This window comes from Papio anubis, chromosome 7 (assembly GCF_008728515.1).
Source record: "Papio anubis isolate 15944 chromosome 7, Panubis1.0, whole genome shotgun sequence".
In the NCBI taxonomy this organism is placed as follows: Eukaryota; Metazoa; Chordata; class Mammalia; order Primates; family Cercopithecidae; genus Papio; species Papio anubis.
The window spans coordinates 145,481,761-145,508,441 of record NC_044982.1 but is presented as its reverse complement, the minus strand read 5'-3'; the positions used below and the strand labels follow the sequence as shown (position 1 = coordinate 145,508,441).

The 26,681-nt window shown below is 50.4% G+C and overlaps 1 protein-coding gene across 6 annotated transcripts in view; it reads right to left on the bottom strand.

Annotated features, from left to right (window-relative positions):
* The window catches only part of RPAP1 (RNA polymerase II associated protein 1), a 28,293-nt gene extending 3,954 nt beyond the window's left edge, over window positions 1-24,339 (bottom strand). The window contains exons 1-21 of one of the 6 annotated variants that reach the window (XM_021940433.2): window positions 24,189-24,339; window positions 15,960-16,216; window positions 15,519-15,667; window positions 15,144-15,233; window positions 14,528-14,648; window positions 13,722-13,943; window positions 9,596-9,775; window positions 8,438-8,553; window positions 8,043-8,141; window positions 6,818-6,919; window positions 6,444-6,611; window positions 6,006-6,188; window positions 5,750-5,884; window positions 5,392-5,562; window positions 3,812-3,969; window positions 2,915-3,073; window positions 2,590-2,791; window positions 2,081-2,190; window positions 1,648-1,843; window positions 705-857; window positions 347-489 (exon numbers count right to left, since the gene is read on the bottom strand). In XM_021940433.2, coding sequence (XP_021796125.2) covers window positions 347-489; window positions 705-857; window positions 1,648-1,843; window positions 2,081-2,190; window positions 2,590-2,791; window positions 2,915-3,073; window positions 3,812-3,969; window positions 5,392-5,562; window positions 5,750-5,884; window positions 6,006-6,188; window positions 6,444-6,611; window positions 6,818-6,919; window positions 8,043-8,141; window positions 8,438-8,553; window positions 9,596-9,775; window positions 13,722-13,943; window positions 14,528-14,648; window positions 15,144-15,233; window positions 15,519-15,667; window positions 15,960-16,140 — 3,038 coding nt within the window. In that variant the 5' untranslated portion in view covers window positions 16,141-16,216; window positions 24,189-24,339. Of the gene's footprint in view, window positions 1-346; window positions 490-704; window positions 858-1,647; window positions 1,844-2,080; window positions 2,191-2,589; window positions 2,792-2,914; window positions 3,074-3,811; window positions 3,970-5,391; window positions 5,563-5,749; window positions 5,885-6,005; window positions 6,189-6,443; window positions 6,612-6,817; window positions 6,920-8,042; window positions 8,142-8,437; window positions 8,554-9,595; window positions 9,776-13,721; window positions 13,944-14,527; window positions 14,649-15,143; window positions 15,234-15,449; window positions 15,668-15,959; window positions 16,677-18,024; window positions 18,075-24,133 lie in introns of those variants that run through there. The other 5 variants (XM_031668814.1, XM_021940436.2, XM_021940435.2 and 2 more) reach the window with 5 other exon arrangements.
* Between the last annotated feature and the right edge of the window lie 2,342 nt (window positions 24,340-26,681).

The following is a 26,681-nucleotide window of genomic DNA, read 5'->3' as shown; positions in this document are numbered from 1 at the left end:
GTATCTATCTCATGGTCCAAGTAAAATACTTAACATGTTGATAAATACATAAGGGAGTATCAGACACGGCGTAAACATTCTGTAGCTGATGGCTATTACATGTGTGTAACTGATTTATATACCATTTTTTTAGCCATGCAGTCACACTGAAGTCTCACAATCATTCTTGGGTGTGTTTAGCCTGATCCTCACTTCACTAATGAGGTAATGGAAGCTCAGAAGAATTAAGTGTCATCCATGGAAGAAAGAGAACTTAGGTCTCCTGGCTCCAAATTCAGGGCTGCTCTGTTAACAACCGCAGCAGTGTCCAAAAGGGCTGAGTTGATGCCACCAACCAAGCACTTACGGGAGGAGCTCCAGCCGGAATATACAGCTCAGCAGCAGCTCATGGGCGAGGTGCTCACTTCCAGGCAGCAGCCGGCTCAGCAGGGCCAAGGCCATACCATGATGGAGGGCAGCATGGGGGGCTGGCAGTAGCTGCAGTGCTGCCTGCAGACAGAAAAACAGGGAGCTATCTAGTGCGGGAGAAGGGGACGTGACAGAGAGAAGTGAGGAAGATAAAAGTGAGGCTGAAGGGCACAGGTCCAGGGCATGTCTGGAGGAAAGTGGGAGCTGCATGGCCTGGCAGAAGCAGGCTGGGGTCCACAGAAACAGGAGGGGGATAATGGGATGGGGGGCAGAACCTGTCAGACAGGGGGACCCACCGCTTTCTGGGCCAGAGCGAGTGCCAGGTACTGCAGGTGGTACTCGTGGCGCAGGGCCCACGCAGAGAAGGGTGTGAGGTGTGGGGCAGCCCCAGGAGCCACACACTGGCGGAAGTAATTCTGGAGTCCCGGGGCAGCCAATATGGCAGCCAGCTGAGGAAAAGCAATTTTGTTCAGATATAGAAATTGACTCTGATGCCTTCTAGGGCTCCCCAGGTGGCTGCCCCTCTCTCCAGACTCAGGGAAATTAGTGCCAGCAGAAGGCCTCCCTTCCCCATGGGACACCCTCCCACTTTCTGTTTTTTTTTTTTTTTTTTTTTTTGAGACGGAGTCTCGCGCTGTCGCCCAGGCTGGAGTGCAGTGGCGCGATCTCGGCTCACTGCAAGCTCCGCCTCCTGGGTTCACGCCATTCTCCTGCCTCAGCCTCCTGAGTAGCTGGGACTACAGGCGCCCACCACCGCGCCCGGCTAATTTTTTGTATTTTTAGTAGAGACGGGGTTTCACTGTGGTCTCGATCTCCTGACCTTGTGATCCGCCCGCCTCGGCCTCCCAAAGTGCTGGGATTACAGGCGTGAGCCACCGCGCCCGGCTCTGTTTTTTTTGAGATGGAGTTTCGCTCTTGTTGCCCAGGCTGGAGTGCAGTTCACCACAACCTCCGCCTCCCAGGTTCAAGCGATTCTCCTGCCTCAGCCTCCAAGTAGCTGGGATTACAGGTATGAGCCACCACACCCGGCTAATTTTGTGTTTTTAGTAGAGACGGGGTTTCTTCATGTTGGTCAGGCTGGTCTCGAACTCCTGACCTCAGGTGATCTGCCCCCCTCGGCCTCCCAAAGTGCTGGATTACAGGCGTGAGCCACTGCGCCCATTCCACCCTCCCACTTTCTTTCTGATTCCTGCCATCTTGGCCCCTTGCCTGGCCCCTAACTAGGCACCCCACACTTACCTGGCCACACAGCCCCTTGTGGATCTGGGCGAGGGTATTGAGAAGAGAGAGGAGGGCAGTGAGGAAGGGGAAGGGTGAGGCTGAGCCAGCCAGACTGAGACTGGGGCAGCCTCCCGAGCAGCCCAGTGACACGAGGCTGGGGGGAGCTTCAGGGGCTGGCACACAGGACAGCGGGTTGCAGAGAGGGGAGCAGTGCCTGTAGGTAAAGTGTAAAGAGCTGCTGGGTCTGTACCCAAGACTAACGGGGGGCCTGGCTGTGGAGGTCAGTGCCCACACTCCTCAGAGCCCACCCCACTGCTGCCTGCTAGGGACTCAGGTTTCCCTTGGGCTGAGGGCCTGCACCCTGGGATGGACCAGGGAACTGGACCCAGGAATCCCACAAGGATGAAACTGTCTCCTCCCGACTCCCCCAGCTACCACACACAGTACATACCTAAGGGAATCCCACAGGCCGCCCAGGGTGGGCTGACTCAGCAGTGGCAGCAACAGCTCCTCTGACAGGCGCTCCATGTCCTGGAGCCAATCCTCTGGGCATGAGCTCGGCTGGTGGACCAAGGAGTTCACTGAGCTGCTGGCCCAGCCATTCATTCTCCTAGCCCCTGTGTACCCAGGCCAATGCCACCATCCCAAGAGCCCAAAAGAGCATGTTTGGAGGCTTCTGCAGGCTCAGCCTTCTTGGGAGAGAAGGCCCCTATGTGTAGGGGGCATAAAGAGAGAGCACCCAGGCTATAGGAAGGCTGAGCTGCTGCGTGGGCTCTCTGGCTCCTGGGAAGCTGAAAGGGGATATGGAGGTGAAAAGAGGAAGAAGGGTAGGAATTAAAAGGGAAGACAGTAAATGGGGAAGTAGGAGTGAAGAGACGGACACAGAGAGGGAGCAACAGGTGGAATGTAGCTGAAGGCAGGGTGCGGGGGCCTGGTAGATGGCCAGCAGGAGGCACTCACTTGCTGGCTCCAGGCCTGGTAGTAGGCACCCAGGAACAACAGGCAGGCAACCGGCACTGGGCCCACGGCTCTCCACATCTCAGGTCTGGACAGCAACTTCAAGGTCTGCCTTAGACACGGCTCGACAAGAGGCTGGAGCCCAGACACCTGTGTCCAAGTGACTAAGGAAGGGGTGGCCGAGAGGCTGGCCTCAGCAGAATCACTACAAAAGTGCCAAAGGAGGCCACAGTGAGGATCTGGCTGCCTCACGCTCCTCTACGCTCCAGTCACCCCAGCCCTGTGGAGGAGCCCTCCACCTGTCCTGTGGGTCCTGGCTATAAACTACCTGATGGTTTCAGCGGGGGTGCTGCCGGCTGCCAGAGTCAGCTGGGTGAGGAGAGTGAGCAGTGCGGCTATCCGCTGCATGGACAGGGGCTGAGGCGGGTGGGTGCTGAGCTCCTGTGGCACCACCTGCAAGGCCCGCATCAGCACTGGGTAGAGCTCCCTAGGGAAGAACAGGGACTGATTTTCACTGCATGAAAGCAGGTGAAGACATGAGACGTAGGTCACGGCCCTGACCCAGGGATCTGCAGTTTGGTAAAGGAGGATGAGGAGGAAGAGTGGGGCACTCTTGGAAGGCTCAGCCCTAAAGAATGGAAAGGATGTAGTCCTTCAAGGCTGCCCCCAACAGGGAATTTAAATGTGATTTCACAGATACCAATGCTTTTTTTTGTTTTGTTTTTGAGACAGAGTCTCTGTTGCCCAGGCTGGAGTGCAGTGGAATGATGGAGTGATCTCGGCTCACTGCAACCTCTGCCTCCCAGCTTAAACCGATTCTCCTGCCTCAACCTTCTGAGTAGCTGGGACTACAGGCATGCACCACCACACCTGGCTAATTTTTGTATTTTTAGTAGAGACGGGATTTCACCATATTGGCCAGGCTGGTCTTGAACTCCTGACCTCGTGATCCGCCTACCTTGGCATCCCAAAGTGCTGGGATTACAGGCGTGAGCCACTGTGCCCAGCCAATGCTTTTGAGCAGAGAATATGGTTAACCAGGTTTGTCCCCCTCTTCCCTGGCTGGGCCTGACTCCTAAGCCTTTTCACATCTGGCAGAAATCCTCCCCCTCATTCTTATCCTTCCTCCAACCTTGGGACCTTGAGCAAGGCTGAGGTGTTTGATTTGGCCGGAAGAACAGAACTGAAGGTATCTAGGGGGAGCCTACCCACTGCCTCTCCTCACCTGTAAAGGTCACCGCCCTGGCCATAGGAGGCAGCCACAGCCCACAGACGGAGGGCCTCGGTGCTCAGCGTCTCAGCTTCCTCTGGGGGCAAGGCCAGTTCTTGGGGAGCCTCAGCTATGAAGCGGCACAGGCGGCTCCGGAGATCAAAGCTGCTCAACTGGAAATGGGCACAGTCTGGGGATCAGGGTCAGCTGTGCGTCTTAAGTCCAGCTACTCTCAGCTGGACAGAGGGTGGCTTAACTCAATCCTGACCCAGGCCCCTCTGGTGCCACAGTCATATCTCATCCACCCTGCCCTTCCTCCTTATTTATTTTATGATTTCTTTAAAATCTCAATTTTATTATTTTTTTTATCATTTATTGTTATTATTATTATTGAGACGGAGTTTTGCTGTGTTGCCCAGGCTGGAGTGCAGTGGTACGATTTGGCTCACCACAACCTCTGCCTCCCGGGTTCAAGCGAGTCTCCTGCCTCAGCCTCCTCAGTAGCTGGAACTAGAGGTGCGTGCCACCATGCCCAGCTAATTTTTGTATTTTTAGTAGAGACGGGGTTTCACTATGTTGGCCAGGCTGGTCTCGAACTGCTGACCCTGTGATCTACCCACCTTGGCCTCCCAAAGTGTTGGGATTACAGGTGCGAGCCATTGCACCTGGCCCCTACTATTTTTTTTTAGACGGAGTCTTGTTTTGCCACCCAGGCTGGAATGCAGTGGCATGATCTTGGCTCATGCCAGCCTCCATCTCCCGGGTTCAAGCAATTCTCCTGCCTCAGCCTCCCAAGTAGCTGGGACTACAGGCACGCACCACCACACCCGGCTAATTTTTGTACTTTTAGTAGAGACAGGGTTTTGCCATGTTGGCCAGGCTGGTCTCGAACTCCTAACCTCAAGTGATCCACCACCTCGACCTCCCAAAGTGCTGAGATTACACACATGAGCCACCACACCTGGCCAGTAGTAGTATTTTTGAGACAGGGTCTCACCCTGTTGCCTAGGCTGTAGTGGTTGGTGCAATCATAGCCCACTGCAGCCTCCACCTCCCAGCTCAAGTGATCCTTCTACCTCAGCATAGCGAGTAGCTGAGACTACAGGCATGTGCTACTACATCTAGCTAATTTTTTGTTTTTGTTTTTTATAGAGACAGAGTCTCACTATTTTGCCCAGGCTGGCCCCTGAACTCCTGGCCTCAAGTGATCCTCCTGCCTTGGCCTCCCAAAGTGCTGGGATTCAGGCCTGAGCCACTACACCTAGCCCTCCCTCTTTTTAGCAAGGTTTGCTGGGCACCTTCTCTAGGGCTACTTGGCTATAGGTGATGAGTGCCTATGTGCATGAGGCCCTGATCTGGGTCTAGGGAACAGGGAGACCTCCTATCACATCATGAGACCACAGTACCCCTATATGATGCACCAGGCTCCAGTAAACAGGTTCATGCCTGGTGGTTTCTGTCGCATTTCTAAGCAACTGGATCAGAGAGGAAGAAGATGGCAAGAGCTGGCCACCCAGAGTTCAGGAGCCATGTTTAGCTCCCAACCTAACCCTGTCCCATGCATTCCCCCATCCCTCGCCCTATGTCCTGCTCACCAGCCGGGCAGCAATATTCCTCCCAGCTGAGGCCAGGACACGAAGTAGTTTCATGGCAGTAGCACAGGGTACTTTGTATAGACTAGGGGTAGGCCCTGCCCCCACAGGAGACCAGCTGGTGGGCAAGAACTCTCGAACTATGGTCTCCATCAGCCGAGGGCACTCCAGGACCTATGGGAGACAGGAGGAGAAAGGGAGGCAGGAGGAGAAAGGGAGACAGGAGGAGAAAGGGAGGCAGGAGGAGAAAGGGAGACAGGAGGAGAAAGGGAGGCAGGAGGAGAAAGGGAGACAGGAGGCTGTGGGTCAAGACAAGGCCCAGCTAGGCTTTGTGCCCATTCCCTGCTCCCTTTTTTCTCACCCTTGTGGCTGACTCCAGGGAATGCCGGGCCAGGCGGATGAGCACGGCCAGGATGTCAAGGACCACAGCAGGTCCTGGGTAGGTCACCTCTAGCAAGTAGCGCAGCCGAGGCAGCAGGCTGGTAGCCAGGAGCCCCTGGGAGTTGGAGAGAGAAACCCACTGACAAATGCAGCTGGGCCCCGGGCACTGATGACCCCTCTTTCCAGCATGTGCTCGTCCCCTGGGCCATGGGATGGGAAAGCAGCTGTCCCTTTACTTTGATGACATCATGTCGGGCCAGGTCAGGTGGAGGCCGGCTTTCTTCTTCAGGGCTTTTCCTTTTTGCTTTTTCTGCTGGGCATTCTTCATCCTCGTCCTCATCCTCCTTGTCCTCCTGGCTAGGCATCAGAGGGAATGTCAAAGCTCCGTGGTACCAAGAGAAGGTGCTGTCGAGGAGCTCCTGCCAGAGGAAAGGGAGTTGGGGGGGCGATGCTGAAGGAGCCAGGAAATGGATCCAGGAGTAGAGAGGATGTCCCCCCAACAAAAACAGAAAGGCAAGGCTCCTGGGCTTTGGGGCCTTTAGGAGATGAGGGAGACGCCTGCCATCCCATTCTACATCTTGCCTGCAAAGCCTTAGCAATGGGGCCATGCCCAGTAATAGGAATATGGACCCTGGCACCTCCAAGCCCAAGCCTCATTCCTACCCCTGTAGTACCTCATCTCCAGGAGCCACCAGCAGAGCCCGAAGAGCACGGATGGCGGTTGCAATGACCCCATCTACTCTGTCATCCAAGGAGAAGCGCAGTAGGAAGAGGAAACCAGCATCCAAAAGGAGGCTTAAGACACTGCCTGCTAGCCGGTCCCCAAACTCACCAGCCTGGGCCTGGGGGAGGAGGATAAAACCTTGCTGAAGATGCTGAAGTTATCTGGAGGCTTTGCCCTAATCCTTCGTTTGCCCCCCTGTGATCCCAGGTTGTTAAAAGCACATAGCTGGCTAGTCAGCCAGAGTGAAAAGGGCAGGAGATGGGGAAGTCTGAGGCTGTGGGGTGAAGGGTAGGGTGGGCAGGACCAGGCTGTCAATCTACTCACCCTACTGATGACCTGGGCCAACACATGCAGTGCCAGTGCTCTCTGCTGGGACACCTGGCTGCGGGTCAGGTGGAACAGCTCCTGTAGGGAGTACCCCGCTCTCTGGGGCAGGAACAAGAAGTCAGAAGCAGCCAGGATACAGCACAGTGCCCCCAAAACACCAAGCAAGGTATCACAGGAAAGACAAAGATAAATAAGTGAATCTGCCCTGCTTTCCATGGAGCCTCAAGCCGGTAAAGATAAGACTTGCATACAAGTAACCATGCCATAAGGCAGATGCAAAGGAACGTGGTAACTATGTTTAATTTGCAACCAGCAGACAGGAGAGAGAAGGGGACCTGGAAAACTGAACTGGTCTCAGTGGATGGGTAGAGCTTCAGTGGCTGGTCATGGAGCAAAAAGCAAAGGCATTCCCTGGAGCGAGTGGAGTCCTGGAGGGCCCTGAGCACAGGAGGTATGTGGGGAAAAGCCAACAGAGCGAGCGGTGCAGCAGGGAGTGAAGGAGGCAGAGCAGCAGGGTCAGCAGGGACAGAAGGTGGAAGGAATATCTTGCCCAGTTGAGACCAGGACCTTATTCTGTGAGCAGAGGGAAGCTGGAAAACTTCTGGAGGCAAGGCATGGCCTGAGCTGGGCCAGGAGAAATCAGCATGGCAGCCCGTGAGGCATGGATGGCAGGGGGGCGGAGAATGGAGGGCATGGAGAGCAAGCAGAGGAAGCAAGGCCACAGTGCAGGAGGCATCATGAGGAGGTGACAGAAGATCGGTGAATTCTAGCAACTGACCAGAATGTGGAGAGAGGATCAAGATTTTGAACCTAAGAAACTGAATGCCATGCCTGTAATCCTAGCACTTTGGAAGGCCGAGGCAGGCAGATCACGAGCTCAGATTAAGACCATCCTGGCTAATGCAGTGAAACCCCGTCTCTACTAAAAATACAAAAATTAGCTGGATGTGGTGGCGGGCGCCTGTAATCCCAGCCAGTCCGGAGGCTGAAGCAGGAGAATGGCTTGAACCCGGGAGGCGGAGGTTGCAACGAGCTGAGGTCGTGCCACTGCACTCCAGCCTGGGCCAGAGCGAGATTCCGTCTCCAAACAAAAGAAACTGAATGCACGGCAAGGGCATGAACTAGAACAGGGCACAAAGAAGGTCAAAGGCAGTTGACCAGAGATACTTTTCCACAGGGTTGTTAAAAGAGCTGCTCCGTCCTCTCCAGCCCCATGCCTTACCTCTGCCTCCTCTCCATGGTGGTGCAGACCCAGGTGGGTGGGCAGGTCCACGTCAGGGGCCAGTAGTTCTCCCTGAAGACTGAATCGAGCCTGCATCCTCTAATGGGAAGAGAAAGAGGACTGTGGTCTAGGGGCACCAGCAACCTTCACACACCCACTCCCCACCTTTAATCCCAGGCCTTTCAGGACTTAGGTACTGACTCTACTTCTAACCAGAAATGGGGCTTATCTGGCCTTGGGGGCCAGGCAGAGTGATGGGAAAGGTGGGTGAGAGCAAAGGAGAGATGCTTCTCAGGCTCTGGGCAATAGAAAGGCCTGAGTTCTGAGGGCAAGAGCAGCAGCTCCTCTCCTGCCCCATCTCACCCTCCCCTTGTAGGCCAGCGGGCCCTCCTCACCTCCTGTGTCTGCTGCCGCCGGAGAGGGGGCAAGTCCTGGGTCCAGTGGAGCTTCTCCAGCTCGACAGTGTCCATGTGCAGCCATTCTTTCTGAGGGGTCATGGGCAGTGCCAGAGCTGGGGAGACACAGCATGATAGTATTCCCCAAAGGGCTCAGCTCACTATCCACAGGGGTCCCCACTATCACCCAGCAGCTGCCATATCCGCTTCTGTTCCAGGATCTGCCAGCTTCTCCCCTCAGTTATGGCTAAATGGCATGGCCCAGGGACTAGAACTCCTGGGGCTGGGGTGAAAATCTCAAATATGACAGACACACTCCATCCTAGGCTCCAGCCCCTTGCTGACCCCAGGATTTGTTGGGAAAGGAGAGAGAAGGAGGAGGAGAAGGAAGAAAGAGAAAGAAAGGTGAAAAAGAGGAAGAAGGAAGACCACATATATTGGGAAGGCACCACTCTCCACTCTCCAGTACCAGCCCTTAAAGGAGCAGGAGAGTGGGGACAAGGAGGAGGAGGCAGCTATACTGCTCCTGGGAGGCAGGATACAGAAACAAATCCCACAGCATTTTCCTCCTTCATGCCTACCCCCACCCAACCTGCTCAGCTGGCCTGGAGCTCCTTCGGGGGCATGAGGTTCCTGGCTGTCATAATTCGATTTCTTCTTTTGCTAATCACTAATGAAATAATCTAGTTTCTGGGAAATGAGTGCTTCCACTGGCCTCTCTGCTTCTGGTCTGGCATGTTCATAAGACCTTTGTCAGATTCTACCTCTCCCATTACCCTGGCCCTGCCATCTTCCCCCCAACACTGTGAGCAGAGAGAGAAGGAACAGTGGGATGGACAGAGCCGGAGCTGGGGCAGCTACAGCAAGGGCAGGAAGACAGTCTGCCAGGAGGGGGTGGGGTGGGATTCAGCCATCATGCATTGCTGCCCCTTAAAAGGGAAGGCGGGGAAGGAGCAGTAACAGGACAAGAAAACAGGAAGCATGTGCAGGAAGAAGACATGCATCAGCAATGAAGACTGACTTGAAGCCAGTAATGAGGATTAATGTTAGATGTCGAAAAGCACAGAAGCTTCTCTCTTCTCTCATTTGCCAGGCCTAGGAGAAGGGACAATTTCCTCTACTTTTATCCACCAAAATATGACCCCGCCTCCTGCAAACCTGGGGCTTCTGGCTCCAGCTTGTCTCCCTTCCTGGGCTCACTGGCAAAAGCTGACATGAGGGGTTTCTCCTTGGTGACATTAGCAGAGGGTCCTCCTGGCCTCTGCTCCTCAGAGGCCTTCTCTCCTGTTTGCTCTTGGGTGCGGCTGTGAGATCTCAAGAAAGCAACCAAGCTGGGGTCTAGAGGCAAAGGTAGAGGGGAGAGTGAGTGAGGGCAAATCCTCCCTGGCCTCCTACAGACCTACAACCTGCTGAATATTGCCTGTCTGTGGGTGCCAAGGACTAGGACAAGCTGCTTCCCAGCCTGGGCCTGAGCCTTCTGGGTGCTCCTGTGGCCCATCAATGACCCAGCCTTCTCACACCTGTGGGGTCACCAGGCCCACCTGCCCACCTTTCCCTCTATCCCTGATAGTCCCCTGGCCCAGGTTCCTATGCCTATCCCTGTGCTTGGTTTCAGGTCACAGTTCCAACGTAAGTGGCTGTAGAATAAGTTAATGTTGACTAGGGCCAACTCTTAGCTAATTTATTTATGCACACATATTTACATATATATATATATATATATTTTTTTTTTTTTTTTTTTTTTTTTTTTTTTTGAGACGGAGTCTCGCTGTTGCCCAGGCTGGAGTGCAGTGGCGCAATCTTGGCTCACTGCAAGCTCCACCTCCCAGGTTCATGTTCTCCTGCCTCAGTCTCCCAGAGTAGCTGGGGCTACAGGTGCCCACCACCACACCTGGCTAATTTTTTTTGTATTTTTAGTAGAGTGGGGTTTTCACCATGTTAGCCAGGATGGTCTGCCAATCTGTGTGATCCAAGCCCACCTCGACCTCAAAGTGCTGGAATTACAGGCTTGAATTTCACAGTGCTCAACCTTTTTGGAGATGGAGTCTTGCTCTGTTGCCCAGGCTGGAATGCAGTGGCGCAATCTCGGCTCACTGTAACCTCCGCCTCCTGGGTTCAAGCGATTCTCCTGCCTCAGCCTCCTGAGTAGCTGGGATTAAAAGCATCCACCACCACACCTGGCTAATTTTTGTATTTTTAGTAGAGATAGGGTTTCACCATGTTGGTCAGGCTTTATATATATATTTTTAAAGAGATAGGGTCTTGCTCTGTTATCCATGCTGGAGTGCAGTAGCACAACTGTAGCTCACCACAGCCTCAAACTCCTGGGCTCAAGCAATCCTCCTGCCTCAGCCTCCCAAGTAACTGGGGCTACAGGCATGCGCCACCACACCTGGCTAATTTTTTTTTTTTTTTTTTTGAGATCGAGTCTTGCTCTGTCACCCAGGTTGGAGTGCAGTAGCACGATCTTGGCTCACTGCAACTTCCACCTCCCGGGTTCAAGTGATTCTCCTGCCTCAGCCTCCCGAGTAGCTGGGACTATAGGCACATGCCACCATACCCAGCTAACTTTTGAATTTTTAGTAGAGACAGGGTTTTACTATGCTGGCCAGGATAGTCTCAATCTCTTGATCTTTTGATCTGCCCACCTCGGCCTCCCAAAGTGCTGGGATTACAGGCGTGAGCCTCCGTACCTGGCTGTAATTTATTATATCTTTATTTTTTGTAGAGATGGATTATCACGATGTTGCCCAATCTGGTCTTGAACTCCTGGCCTCAAGTGATCCTCTAACCTCAACCTCCCAAAGTGCTGGGATTACAGGTGCAAGGCACCACTAACATGTATCATACTCTATAGAGGTGCTAGTATACAGAGGGTAACAAGATTGACTGAGTACCTGGTATTTTGGTGAACAAACACTAGCAGGGAGGTATAGCATAGTATAGTATCACAGAGTAGAAGAGACTATAGATATACTGGAGTATAGCTATAATAAAGCATAGTGTATACTATACCGGGATAGTACATTTATACATAGCATAGTGGTTAAAAGCAGGGCCTCGGCCGGGCACGGTGGCTTATGCCTGTAATAGCATCACTTCAGGAGGCCAAGGCAGATGGGTCGCTTGAGGTCAGGAGTTCAAAACCAGTCTGGCCAATATGGTGAAACCTGTCTCTACTAAAAATACAAAAAAATTAGCTGTGGTGGTGCACATCTGTAATACCAGCTACTCAGGAGACTGAGGCAGGAGAATTGCTTGAACTCAGGAGGCAGAGGTTGCAGTGAGCTGAGATCATGCCACTGCACTCCAGCCCGGGCAACAGAGGGAGACTCCATCTCAAAACAACAACAACAAAAACAACAACAAAAAACACAGGGCCTATGAGACCAGATAGATGTGGGTTTGAATCCTGTGCTCCTTATCAGCTATGTGACCTGGGTAAAATTTCTTTGAAATTTTAGGCCTCAGTTTTTTTTCATAAGTAAAATGGGGTTAATACCACCTACCTCAAAGGACAAGTTTAAGGACAGAACAGAGTAACGTGTTAAAGGCCAGGCACGGTGGCTGATGCCTGTAATCCCAGCACTTTGGGAGGCTTGGGTGGGTGAATCACTTGACACCAGGAGTTTGAAACTATCCTGGCCATCTCTACTAAAAATAAAAAAAATTAGCCGAGCATGGTGATACACGCCTCTAATCCTAGCTGTTGAAAAGGCTGAGGCACAAGAATCACTTGAACCTGAGAGGCAGAGGTTGCAGTGAGCTGAGATAGTGCCACTGCACTCCAGCCTGGGTGACAGAGTGAGACTCTAAAAAAAAAACAACAACAAAAACCAGCCTGTGCAATATAGTGAGACCTCATCTCTACAAAAACCTTAAAAAAAATTAGCTGGGGGCCAGGCATGGTGGCTCTCGCCTGTAATCCCAACACTTTGGGAGGCACTTTGATCCACCTGAGGTCAAGAGTTCGAGACCAGCCTGGCCAACACAGGAACACCCCGTCTCTATTAAAAATACAAAAAATTCCCCGTCTCTACTAAAATACAAAAAATTAGCCGGGCGCAGTGGCGGGTGCCTGTAGTCCCAGCTACTCGGGAGGCTGAGGCAGGAGAATGGCGCGGACCCGGGAGGCGGAGCTTGCAGTGAGCCGAGATCGTGCCACTGCACTCCAGCCTGGGTGACAGAGTGAAGACTCCGCCTCAAAAAAAAAAAAAAAAAAAAATACAAAAAATTAGTCAGGCATGGTGGTGGTCGCCTGTAATCCCAGCTACTTCGGAGGCTGAGACAGGAGAATCGCTTGAACCTGGGAGGCAGAGGTTGCAATGAACAGAGATTGTGCCATTGCACTCCAGCCTGGGCAAGAAGAGCTAAAATCTGTAAAAAAAAAAAAGGCTGGGCACAGTGGCACACGTCTGTAATCCCAGCACTTTGGGAGGCCAAGGCAAGTGGGTCACCTGAGGTCAGGAGTTCGACACCAGCCTGGCCAACATGGTGAAACCCCGTCTCTACTAAAAATACAAAAATTAGTTGGGCGTGGTGGTGGGTGCCTGTAATCCCAGATACTCAGGATGCTGAGGCAGGAGAATCACTTGAACCCAGGAGGCAGAGGTTGCAGTGAGCCTAGATTGTGCCATTGCACTCCAACCTGGGCAACAAGAGTGAAAACTCCATCTCAAAAAAAAAATTTTTTTTAATTAAAAAAAAAAAAAAAATGGCTGGGCATGGTGGCTCATGCCTGTAATCCCAGAACTTTGGAAGGCCGAGGCGGGTGGATCACCTGAGGTCGGGAGTTCAAGACCAGCCTGACCAACACAGAGAAGCCCCACCTCTACTAAAAATACGAAAAGTCAGCCAGGTGTGGTGGCAAATGCCTGTAATCCCAGCTACTCGAGGGGCTGAGGTAGGAGAATCTCTTGAACCTGGGAGGCAGAGGTTGTGGTGAGGCGAGATCACACCACTGCACTTCAGCCTGGGCAACAAGAGTGAAACTCTGTCTCAAAAAAAAAATTAGCTGGGTGTGGTGGTGTGCGCCTGTAGTCCCAGCTACACGGGAGGCTGAAGTAGGAGGATTGCTTGAGCCCTGGAGGTGGAGGTTGCAGTGAACCGAGATCATGCTACTGCACTCCAGCCTGGGTGACAGAGCAAGACCATCTCAAAAAAAAAAAAAAAAAAAAAGGCATTCAAGTACTCAGCACAGTGCCCAGAACTCACAGTAAGCCTTGCTCAATAAGTGGTATTCCCCTCCTAGCCTGGTCTCAGCACGAAAGTCAGGCACCCATACCAAGCTGGGCCAGCAACCGCTGCTGTTCCTGCAGGATCTCCTCAGGAGCCATGGCCTGCAGTCTTGCTATGTTCTCTTCATGGATAGTCTGGGCTTCCTGCTCAGCTTCTTGATTCCTGAGCCCCTTCCCTGTGACCAGATTGGGTCCCTGAAAGCTGTGGCTGCTCCCAGGAAGCTGGCAGCCCTGGTCCCTAGGAGTGGGTGTCTCACAGGTCACGGCACCTGGAAGAAAGGTATGATCATGTTCATTGCTCTGTCCTCCATGGCTCTAACTGGGTTTTCTGGCCTTCTTCTATAAGCCTATTAGCCCTGGAGACAGGTATAGACCCAAGCTTTCCTCAGACAGAGTGGAGAGACCCCACTGGGTCTGGCACAGGGACTCCAGGTGGCTGCTCCACTCACCGCTTCCCTAGTACTTACATGAAAAGGTTTTCCTCAGAAACACCCTAATTTCTGACTCTTCTCTTGGATATCTAGGCAGCCATCTGTAGCCAGGGGCCTGCTCCCAGCTGTTCAGCTAATAATTTGCATCATTAAAGGAATCTTGGCCAACACATTCGTTTTACAGTCTCTGCCAGACACTTCTGCCCTATTCCCTTTCTCTTAGGATTGCATAATGGCCTGCCCCACTCCCAGCACCTGAGACCCAGATATGGACCCAAGTCTCCCATACCTAGTATTCTCAGACTACTTGAGATGGCTCAAATGCACCTCCCGTTTGAGGCAGGAAGATATGTCTTCAAAAATGACCCCATGACTGTGTCTTTTAAAAAGGCCAAGCCCAATCCTCTTCAACCCCAGCTCACCCTCTGGTGGGCCCAGGTTGGGCACGACTTCCCCAACTGATGGGACCCTGGCTTCAGCTATCCTCCTTGCTGCAATTTCCTGGGCAAAAATGCTTCTCTTACCAGATGTTGCTGATTTCCCCTGCGGGGCAAAAAGAAAACCCAGGTTACTGATGCTCATTATCCCACTTTCCTCTCAACCTCTTTATATCAAGGCCTCTGGAACAAAGAGATAAAAGAGGCTTTGCTCAATTTCCAGGGATCACAAACCTAGTTCTCAGAAAAAGGAGAGGTCTATAGGAATAAAGGTCTTAGAATCTCACAGACTTGGGTTGAAGTTCTGGCTCTTCTACCTATTAGGTGTGTGGTGTTGGACAAGTTATTTATCTCTTTGGGGTCTCAGTTTCCTCATCTGAAAAATGGGAATAAGGAATCCTCATCCCCAAGGTATCATCATGATACCTGCCTTATAAGTGTGTTATGAAGATTAAAAGAAGTAATGGGTATGAAGTGCTTAGTATAGTCCTGCTTTGTAAATGAAATTGCTTATCATCACTAAACTACCTGCCTGAAGAAGATGCACTGTGAGACTCACCTGTCTGTCTCCTAAGCACCACCGAAGCTTACCCTTCCCTACCTGTGTGTCCCGCGAGCGATGGAACACAGCGGGGAAAGCAACGCCACTGGGCATAGGCAGATTCACAGTCACTGAACTTGTATCTCGTTCCTGTAGCAACAAAGCACAAAGTTGTAAAGCACAATGGAGAGACTTCCCTAGGCTGGACCCTATCCTATTAGCCCAGTTCTGAACGATGAGAACCTCACTCTGGGGGGTTATGGACCCTCCTCCCTTCAGGGCAGAGTGATTCTAACCCAGCCCCCAACCTGACCTCGGGGGGTAAAACTCTACCTTTCTGAAGCCCCGTCCACTCATAAGGCTCACCCGCCCCAAGCATCCTATATCCCTGTTGCTCTGGAACATCTTATCCTACTCAGCCCGAGTGAGACGCACAATAATCTTAGTCAAGACAGCAGTGATGTGCTGATCATGCCTCCTCAGCTTCTCTTCTGGGTCCTCATCCTCAGGCAGGGGGTGGCCAGGGCTGGACCTGGCTCTCTTCGGGGGAGAATGGACCAAAGCTGGGGGCAAATCTGGGAGATCTGAGAAAGAAAAGATCCCAAACATGAGTATATGCACATACTAAGAAGACTCTGCAGGCTAGGGAAGAAAGACAGCTGCCATGGGGCCCTGGCTCAAGCCGTGTCATCTTGGGTAAGATATTTAACCTCTTTGAGCCTCAGTTTCTTCCTATGTAAAATGGGGCTGAAGCAACAGAGGCTATGCAGTGTCTGAAATAATAATGATGTGTCTGAATCCAACCACATCATGAAGAGGAAGGGGCCCAAGGCTGTACCCTCTCTACTTCTCAGCCTCATACCCCCGGGCACTCACTGTCCAACATCACCACATCCCGATGGTCCTGGAGCGGAGGCCGGTCTGAGTTGGCATCACTACCGCCCCTATTTCCTTTCTTCACCAACTGCACCGCCGGGGCTGCACCAGCTGCGAGAAACTGACTCTGGAAGCGCAGCAGGTCCATCTCGGACTCCCCTGGCTTTGGTCGCGACAGCATCTTGCTGCTCCAGCTGCCTCCCCACTACGACTCTCTCCAGCCGTGTCTCTGTGCGGGGATTCCCTCTTATTCATCCCTAAGAGCAACAAAGAATATGGGCCCTCTGCAACTGAACCCTGATTCTCTTTACTGGGCATCAGCGAAGATCTTCTTTATCCTTGGGTTCACATGAATTCATTCCTCCTCATTCATACCTTATTGCCATTCCGTCTTCAGCCCTCCCTGATGTCATCAGCCTAGCAACAACATTTATAGCCAACTTAGGTTGTTTATAATCTATGGGTGATAAAACTCTCAGGAACAACCAGCAAGAGACCTGAGGAAAATGTCATCAAGGGCCGGGCAGATATGTGTCATAATGGGGGGTGATGATTCTGTATCAAACTGGAGAGAACATGCTTGGCCTAAAGGTATGCAAATTATTAAAAACCTTGGGCTGTAAACTATCAATGTAAAAAACATTTGTGGCCAGGCACAGTTGCTCACGCTTGTAATCCCAGAACTTTGTGAGGCCGAGGTGGGTGGGTCACCTGAGGCCAGGAGTTTGAGACCAGCCTGGTCAACATGGTGAAACCCCATCTCTACTGAAAATACAAAAAATTAGCTGGGAGTTGTGGTGGGCGCCCATAAGGCTGAGACAGGAGAATCACTTGAACCTGGGAGATGGAGGTTGCCGTGAGCCAAGATTGCACCATTGCACTCCAGCCTGGGCAACAAGAGTGAAACTCCGTCTCAGAAAAAAAAAAAAAAGGTATGTCTATGCACTAGCAAAGAACATGCAGAAAATGGAATTAAAGAAACAACTGGGCCGGTGTGATTGGCACAAACCTGTAATCAGCACTTTGGGAGGCCGAGGCAGGCGGGATCCAGGGTCAGAAGTCGAGACCATCCTGGCTAACCGGTGAAACCTTGTCTCTACTAAAAAATACAAAAAGCAGCTGGGCGGTGGGGCGCCTGTAGTCAGCTACCGAACTGAGAGGGCAGGAGAATGGCGTGAACCGGAATGGGCGCAGTGAGCTGAGATCCGACCACTCAACCTGGGCGACAGAGTGGGATAAGTCTCAAAAACTGGTTACAATGGCATCAAAAAGAATAAAATGCTTTAGGGAATAAATTAACCAAAAAGTACAAGACTTGTCCATTGAAAACTATTGAATTAAAAGAACTAAACAGGGCGGTGGCTCAAGCCGCAAATCCCAGCACTTTGGGAGGCCAGGGTGAGATCATGTGGAGTCAGGAGTTCGAGACCATCCTGGCTAACACGGTGAAACCGTCTCTACTAAAAAATCTGAAAACCTTGGTGGTGGCAGGCGCCTGTAGTCCCGGCTACTCGGGGAGGCAGAGGCAGGAGAATGGCGTAAAAACCGGGAGGCGGAGCTTGCAGTGGAAGCTGAGATCCAGTACTGCACTCTAGCCACAGAAGCGACACAGACTCCGTCTCAAAAAAAAAAAAAAAAAAAAAAAAAAAGGCTAAACAAATGGGGCCGGGCATAGTGACTTATGCCCGTAATCCCAGCACTTTGGGAGGCTGAGGCAGGAGGACTGCTTGAAGCCAGGAGTTCAAGATGAACCTGAGCAACAAAGCCAGACCATCATGTCTCTACAAAACCTAATAACAATAAGAATAAAGACCTAAACAAATGGAAAGACATCCCATGTTCATGAATTAGAAGACTTAATACTCCCCAAATCTATAATTCAATATAATCTTTTTTTTTTTTAAGGGACAGGATCGGCAGGGAACGGTGGTTCACGCCTGTAATCCCAGCACTTTGGGAGGCCAACGCAGGCAGATCATGAGGTCAGGAGATTGAGACCATCCTGACAGTGAAACCCCGTCTCTACTGAAAATACAAAAAATTAGCTGGGCCTGGTGGCAGGTACCTGTAGTCCCAGCTACTTGGGAGGCTGAGGCAGGAGAATGGCGTGAACCCCGGAGGCGGAGCTTGCAGTGAGCCGAGATCGTGCCACACTCCAGTCTGGGCTAGCACCAGACTTCATCTCAAAAATAAATAAATAAATAAATAAATCAACAAACAAATCAGCAATCAAATGTTTGTTTTGTATCATGATAAAATATGCACATTTCTATTTTTCTCTATATACTATAAATTTATATACTTTTTAAACTTGTGATTTGTTATGTTAGATTTACAGATTTATATAGATAGTATGAACAGTTTCCATATATAGTCTTCACCCAGCTTCTCCAAAGGTTAAGACTTTACATAATCATGGCACAAAGGGCAAAAAAAAAAAAAAAAAAAAAAAATTGGCCGGGCGCGGTGGCTCAAGCCTGTAATCCCAGCACTTTGGGAGGCCGAGATGGGCGGATCACGAGGTCAGGAGATCGAGACCATCCTGGCTAACACGGTGAAACCCCGTCTCTACTAAGAAATACAAAAAATAGCCGGGCGAGGTGGCAGCGCCTGTAGTCCCAGCTACTCGGGAGGCTGAGGCCGGAGAATGGCGTGAACCCGGGAGGCGGAGCTTGCAGTGAGCTGAGATCCGGCCACAGCACTCCAGCCTGGGCGACAGCGCGAGACTCCGTCTCAAAAAAAAAAAAAAAAAAAAAATTAACATAGAGACATTACACTTATTTGTCAATAAAAAGGAATGAAGTTCTAATGCACAAACATTGAAAACATTACACTAAGTGAAAGAAGCTAGATGACTCAGAAACATTTTATTTAGTGAAAAGAAAGAAAGAAGCTAGCCAGAAAGGGCCTCATATTGTATGATTCTGTTCATATGGAATGTCCAAAATAGGCAAATCCATAGAGACAGAAAGTAGATTAGTAATTGCCAGGGGCTAGGAGAGCTGGAGGGAAATGGGAATGGACAGCTAATGGGTATGGAGCGTCTTTTCGGAGTAATGAAAATGTTCAACCTTGTGAATATACTAAAAGCCATGAATTGTAAACTTTATTTATTTATTGTGACAGGGTCTGGCTCTGTCACCCAGGATGGAGTGCAGTACCATGATCTTGGCTCACTGCAACCTCCACCTCCTGGGCTTAAGCCATCCTCCCACCGCAGTCTCCCAAAAAGCTAGGACTACAGATGTACCACCACAGTCAGCTAATTTTTTTTTTTTTTTTTGAGAGACAGAGTTTTGCTCTTATTGCCCAGGCTGGAGTGCAATGGCACGATCTTGGCCCACCGCAAACTCTGCCTCCCAGGTTCAAGCGATTCTCCTGCCTCAGCCTCCTGAGTAGCTGGGATTACAGGTGCCCACTACCACAGCTGGCTAATTTTTGCAGTTTTGCAGTAGAGATGGGGTTTTACCGTGTTGGTCAGGCTGATCTCGAACTCCTGACCTCATGATCCACCCACCTTGGCCTCCCAAAGTGCTGGGATTACAGATGTGAGCCACTGCACCCTGCAATTTTTGTGTTTTTTATAGAGACACGGTTTCACCATGTTGTCCAGGATGGTCTCAATCTCTGGGCTCAAGACATCTGCCCACCTCGGGCTCCCAAAGTGCTGGGATTACAGGCCTGAGCCACTGCCCCAGCCTGTAAACTTTTAAAATGATGAATTCTGGCCAGGCTCAGTAGTTTACGTTGGTAATCCCAGCACTTTGGGAGGCCGAGGCAGGTGGATCACGAGGTCAGGCATTCAAGACCAGCCTGACCAACATGGTGAAACTCCGTCTCTACTAAAAATACAAAAAAAATTATCTGGGCGTGGTGGCACGTGCCTGTAATCCCAGCTACTCAGGAGGCTGAGGCAGGAGAATCACTTGAACCTGGGAGGTAGAGGCTGCGTTAAGCCAAGATCGCACCACTGCACTCCAGCCTGGATGACAGAGTGAGACTCGTCTCAAAATAATAATAATAATAATAATATTAAAATGAAATGATGAATTCTGTGGTATATAAACTATATCTCAATTATAAAACAAAAAACACTGGACTGGCCAAAGATGCCTGCAAGCTGGCTGGCTAGTTTTGGAACCCCTGAGCTACATGCTGGTAATAATAAAAACATTGTTATAGCTAACACTTATTGAGCACTTAGTATGCACCACATACTGTTCTCTAAGCACTTTTTCCATATTCATTCATTTAATCCTCATAACAGCCTATGAGGTAGGTTACTACTATTATTCAAATTTTACAGCTGAGAAAAGAAGAGTGCTGAGAAGTTAAGTATTTGCCCAAGGTCTCAGTGTAAGTGCTAGGATTAGGATTCAATCCCAGTCAGTCCGTGCTCTTACTCACTATGTTCTACTGCCTAGTGCTGTGGGTGCCTGGGTGTCCTGGAAGTCTGGAACAGTGAGGCAGATGGGGAAGAACTATAAAGAATCTCCTGAAGAGCAAAGGCTGGAACTACACTAAGCTTTCTCAGTAGGGACTATTGATCTTTACGGCTGGATAATTCTTTGCTGTAGGAAGCTGTCTTGTGCACTGTAGGATGTTTAGCAGCATTCCTGGCTTTTACCCACTAGATGCCATCAGCAAACCTCCTCCCCCACTTGTGACAAGCAAAAATGTCTCCAGACATTGCCAAATGTCACCTCGGAAAAAAGTCACCCCCAGTTGAAAATCACTGAACCAGACCTTGAAGGATGAGATAGGCCTCTAGCCAGAAGGGATAGGTGGGCAAAGGTATAGAAGCAGGGAATAGGGCCGGGCGCAGTGGCTCACATCTGTAATCCCAGCACTTTGAGGCTGAGGGGGGTGGATAACTTGAGGTCAGGAGTTCAAGACCAGCCTGGCCAACAATATGAAACGCCATCTCTACTAAAAACACAAAAAAAATAGGCAGGCATGGTGGCATGTGCCTGTAGTCCCAGCTACTTGGGAGGCTGAGGCAGGAGAATGGTTTGAACCCAGGAGGCGGAGGTTGCAGCGAGCAAAGATTGCGCCACTGCACTCCAGCTTGGGTAACAGAGCTAGACTCTATCTCGAAAAATACAGAAAAAACTAGGCCGGGCGACGGTGGCGGGCGCTTGTAGTCCCAGCTACTCGGGAGGCTGAGGCAGAAGAATGGTGTAAACCCGGGAGGCGGAGCTTGCAGTGAGCTGAGATCCAGCCACTGCACTCCAGCCTGGGCAACAGAGCGAGACTCCGTCTCCAAAAAAAAAAAAGAAAGAAAGAAAAAAAGAAAAAAGCAGGGAATAAATATGGTACATGGGAGAACATGATGAAGTTGACCACCTCCTAAAAGTTGAAAGAGGGTGAGATGGAGAGGTAGACAAGCTAGATAGCTGGGACTAACAACAGTGCTGAATGAAGGCCGGGCGCGGTGGTTCACGCCTGTAATCCCAGCACTTTGGGAGGCCAAGGTGGGTGCATCACGAGGTCAGGAGATCGAGACCATCCTGGCTAACACAGTGAAACCCCATCTCTACTAAAAATACAAAAAATTAGCCAGGCGTGGTGGCACACGCCTGTAGTCCCAGCTACTCGGGAGGCTGAGCTAGGAAAATCACTTGAACCTGGAAGGCGGAGGTTGCAGTGAGCCGAGATCGTGCCATTGCACTCCAGCCTGGAGACAGAGCATGAGACTCTTTCTCAAAAAAAAAAAAAAAAAAAAGTGCTGAATGACACATTTCCTTACTTTTTCTTCATCTACTTCTAAGCAGGATCAGATCTAATAACTAAGCCAGCACTGGAAACACCTCCTAACACAGGGGTGGGGGGGTAGGCTAAAAGGGGTAGAAATGGTGAAACAATTTCATGTAATCCCAGCTACTCGGGAGCCTGAGGCAGGAGAATCAGTTGAACCCAGGAGGTGGAGGTTGCAGTGTGCTGAGATCGTGCTATTGCACTCCAGTCTGGGCAACAAGAGCGAGAGTCTGTCTCAGAAAAAAAAAAAAAAAGCATAGGTAACTTGCCTAATTTTGTACATTTAGTGCATTTAGTGTGACGGTGTGACCTTACAAACATTATCAAAAACATTTTTTGCGAGTTTACTCTGGGCAGAGCGGTGTACAAGGGGCTGTAAATATAAAGAAATGGGGGTAAAATCCAGTCCCTGGGTTCAAGGGGCTTACTGGGGAGACAGAGACCATGCCGAAATACTGGGTCTTTTAATAATTTCTCACTTCATTATCTCTCTTTGCCCACACAAGTCTAGAAATTCCAAAGGTTTACAGTTAAAATGATGTCTCCAAGATTGTAAAGGTCTTCCTTTGGTCAATGATGTACCCAATTTTGGGGTGAGAGAATATGGTAAACATGCATATACATTTACAAGACAGTACATCCCAGTGATCAAATTAATCACACAGAAGATCACTGCTACAGGATTTCAGAGGTGGGAAAAATCCCTAAAGGTTAAAAATAGAGCTCAATATTGAAGGAAAAAACTTAGATAAGCAGAGAACTGAAGGAAGTGGATGAAGTGAGCAAAGACCTGTCTACAAAATTTCATCTTAAATTTGGCATAGAACTTGTATTAAGTACTGTTTGTAGCATGACAACAGCAAAGTACACAGATGTGCCTTTTCCTGAATGGTAGGCAAACAGTATGAAAATGGACTGCCTGTGTTCAAATCCAGGTTCTACAATTTACTAACTGTGTAAGATTAAGCAAGGTATTTTACTGAAGTTACTCTGCTTGTTTCTTCATCTGTAACATGAAGATAACTGTACCTACCTCCTGAATTAATTATATATATGTAAGAAGATTAGAACAGAGTCTTATACATGAAAGGACACAAACGCCAGTTATGATTCTTATTATTTATACAGCCAAAGGGCAGTTAACCATATCTAATTGTTGGGCAGTCCGGCCAACAAACAAGGAAAAAGTCTCCTACCCCAGTGCCTACCCAAAGGCGCTAAGGAAGGCTGGACTAGATGAAGTGAGAATCCATGGTATGTTAACAATTCACTCCTGTAAGATTCTGCATAAGCAGAAACAATTCCTCCTACTTATCCATGGATTCATGTGACCCCAAAGCAAAGTCCAGCTCACTTCACAGGGTGCACCATACCTACATCACAAAGAGCTAGGGGGGTTATGGGCACCAGTTGTGGAATCAATAGGCCAGAAGTAAAATACCAGTTCCACTACTTACTAAATGCACTAAACGTGCGAAAGCAAGTTACCTATTTTTTTTTTTTTTTTTGAGACGGACTCTCCCTCTTGTTGCCCAGGCTGGAGTGCAACAGCACGATCTCGGAACACTGCAACCTCCGCCTCCTGGGTTCAAGTGATTCTCCTGCCTCAGGCTCCCAAGTAGCTGAGATTACAGGCGCCTACCACCACGCCCGGCTAATTTTTTGTATTTTTTTAGTAGAGACGTGGTTTCATCATGTTGGCCAGGCTGGTCTCGAACTCCTGACCTCAGGTGATCCGCCCGCCTCAGCCTCCCAAAGTGCTGGAATTACAGGCGTGAGCCACCGTGCCCGGCCTCTATGCTGACTCTAGTCACGTTTCCACAACTGTAAAATGTGAGTAACAGGTCCTATATAATAGGAAATACGTGAGGATTTAAATGACTATGCACGCAAAGCGCCTAGCCCAGTGCCTGTTACTTATATAAATAAACCTCAGTAACAATTCTTTTAGTCCTAAGTAAAGCCACCAGTGTATTTCCCCACAAACTCCAGAACAGATTTGTCCAGAACCAATCCGTGCTAGAAGTGATAACACTGGCCGGGCGCGGTGGCTCAAGCCTGTAATCCTAACGAGTAATGCCTGAAGAGTAACTCGTAAAAAAAGTAGTCCTAACAATGGACTTCTGGGTTTATCTTGGCCTTTGAGGAGTCTCTGGGGCTCTTACATTGCAGCCTATCCTACAGAGCCAGGATCCAATCCCGAGTAGGGACGCATGACTAGCCCCTACCGCTCTAGTCAAGGGTTCTAGTTAAGCCTCCTGGACCACCCAACTCTGCAATGAGTAATCACCGAGTCTCAGCTTTTGCCGCCCCTTCAAGGGCCGTGCTCGAGATCTATGCACTGAGGAGGCCACAGTTGCTCCCTTACAGACCAAAGGCCCGCAGGCAGGTTCCAGCAAAGAAATTGGACACGCTACCCTGGGTACTCCGCCCAGATCACCTGAAATCCGTCCCTTCATCCCCGCCACCTACGTGATCCAGGCCTGTCTGGGCGCCGCCATCTTGCCCCGCAGAAGTAGCGTTTCCGCCGCCGCCAGATTCCAGGTTCCGCCCCGCAGTCCAGCCCCGCCTCTCCCGGGCTTAGCTCGAAGCATTCTGGGCTTTGCTTGTTCAGCGTGGCGGACTGGTGAGCGCGGTGCTGCACGGCTGGCAGTTTATTACTCCCACGTAAGCTCTATACCATCACCCATAACACACATCCTTTTTATTTTTTATTTTGAGACAGAGTCTTGCTCTGTCGCCCAGGCTGGAGTGCTGTGGCGCAATCTCGGCTCACTGCAACCTCCGCCTCCCAGGCTCAAGCGATTCTTGTGCCTCAGCCTCCCGAATAGCTGGGATTACAGGTGCCCGCCACCATGTCTGGCTAATTTTTATATTTTTAGTAGAGACGGGGTTTCACCATGTTGCCCAAACTGGTCTCGAACTCCCGACCTTGGGTAATCGGCCCACCTTGGCCCCCCAAAGTGCTGATTACAGGCTGCGCCACCGCGCCTGGCCCACACATCCTTCTGATGTACAGCAGGCACAGCCCTTTCTGCACATACGACACCCTTGGCAGGGACAGAGCGTTCCTCAGACGTCCCTCTGCACTCACCAGCCAGTGTTACCACATCCTACATCCCAGCACGCACGCCCACGGCAGCACACAGAAACGTGGACACACACACACACCAACGTGACGAATGTGTTTATGGACGAGCTAGAAGGTAACCATGAAAAAGGCCCAAGGGAAGAACACTGCCAGAGTGCACTGCGGAAATAGTGGTGGTGAGAAGAGAGGGAATAAAGCTTTCTTCCTAGCAAGTTTATCATCTTCTCCAGAATCTTGCCTTTGTTCATCCCAGTCTCCCTTCTTGGAAATCCTCCCTCTTTTCCCTGTCACCCCTGTCTCCAAAGGATATTTCTTTAAGGCCTAGCTGGCGTCAACTCTAAAACTTCTGCCAGCCACGCCTACTCACCGAACTTTCCTTGGAATCACCTGGAATCTTACCGCCTGCACCAGTTGTGTGGTATGCTGAGAACAAGATCCGGCCACTGCACTCCAGCCTGGGCGACACACTGCCAACTGCCAACTGTCACCAGTTACCTTTTCACCAGACCTTGTTCTTTGCATCTAATGCTGAGCACCCAACATGTTGCCATGCACATAGTAGGACCTTAAGTAAATCATTGCTAGACTGAAGGACATTATGGGGCAGCCAATGTTAGTCCAGTGGCTTTCCAACTTTAGCAGGCACCAGAATCACCTGGAAGGCTTGTTAAACCAGATTGCTGGGGCCGGGCACAGTGGCACATGCCTATACTCCCAGTACTTTGGGAGGCTGTAGCTGGCAGGTCACCTGAGGTCAGGAGTTCGAGACCAGCCTGGCCAACATGGTGAAACTCCATCTCTACTAAAAATACAAATATTAGCTGGGCGTGGTGGTGTCCACCTGTAGTCCCAGCTCCTCAAGAGGCTGAGCCAGGAGAATCACTTGAACCTGGGAGGCAGAGGTTGCAGTGAGTCAAGATGGAACCACTGCACTCCAGACTGGGCCACAGAGCCAGACTTTGCCTCAAACAAAACAAAACAGATTGCTGGGCCTCAACCTCTGAGTTTCTGATTCAGTAGGTTTTTCTTTTTTCTTTTTCTTCTTCTTTTTTTTAAAGACAGAGTTTGCTCTTGTTGCCCAGGCTGGAGTGCAATAGCTTGATCTTGGCACACTGCAGCCTCCTTCTCCTGGGTTCAAGTGATTCTCCTGCCTCAGCCTCCTGAGTAGCTGAGATTACAGGCGCCTGCCACCATGCCCAGCTAATTTTTGTATTTTTAGCAGAGATGGGGTTTCACCATGTTGGTGACCAGGCTGATCTCGAGCTCCTGACAGGTGGTCCACCTGCCTCAGTCTCCTAAAGTGCTGGGATTATAGGCATGAGCTACCGCACCGGGCCTGATTCAGTAGGTTTCTAATATAACCCCAAAATTTGCATTTCTACCAAGTTTCCAGGTGATGCTGCTGGTCCAGCACTGTAGCAGATCTATAATTCTCAAATCCTCTTGGCTTCAACTGCAGCCATAAATTTTGGCTACTAGGATTTAGTCATCTTGAGGTCCAAAATAGTACTAGACCTAGTCAGAGTTATGGAGGTAGCGGGATGAGGGAGAGGAACTGGAGCCAAAAATGCAGAATGAATGATAGTAGAAAATCATCATTTGCAATGAAATAATGAGATAATGGCTCGCGGCAATGGTGCCACCATGCCCAGCTAATTTTTGTATTTTTTGTAGTGACAGGGTTTTGCCGTGTTGCCTAGTCTGGTGTCAAATTCCTGGGCTCTAGTGACCCACCCGCCTCAGCCTCCCAAAGTGCTGGGATTACAGGCGTAAGCCACTGTGTCCAGCCAATTTTTGTATTTTTAGTAGAGACGGGATTTCACCATGTCAGGCTGGTCTGAAACTCCTGACCTCAAGTGATTTGCCCACCTCAG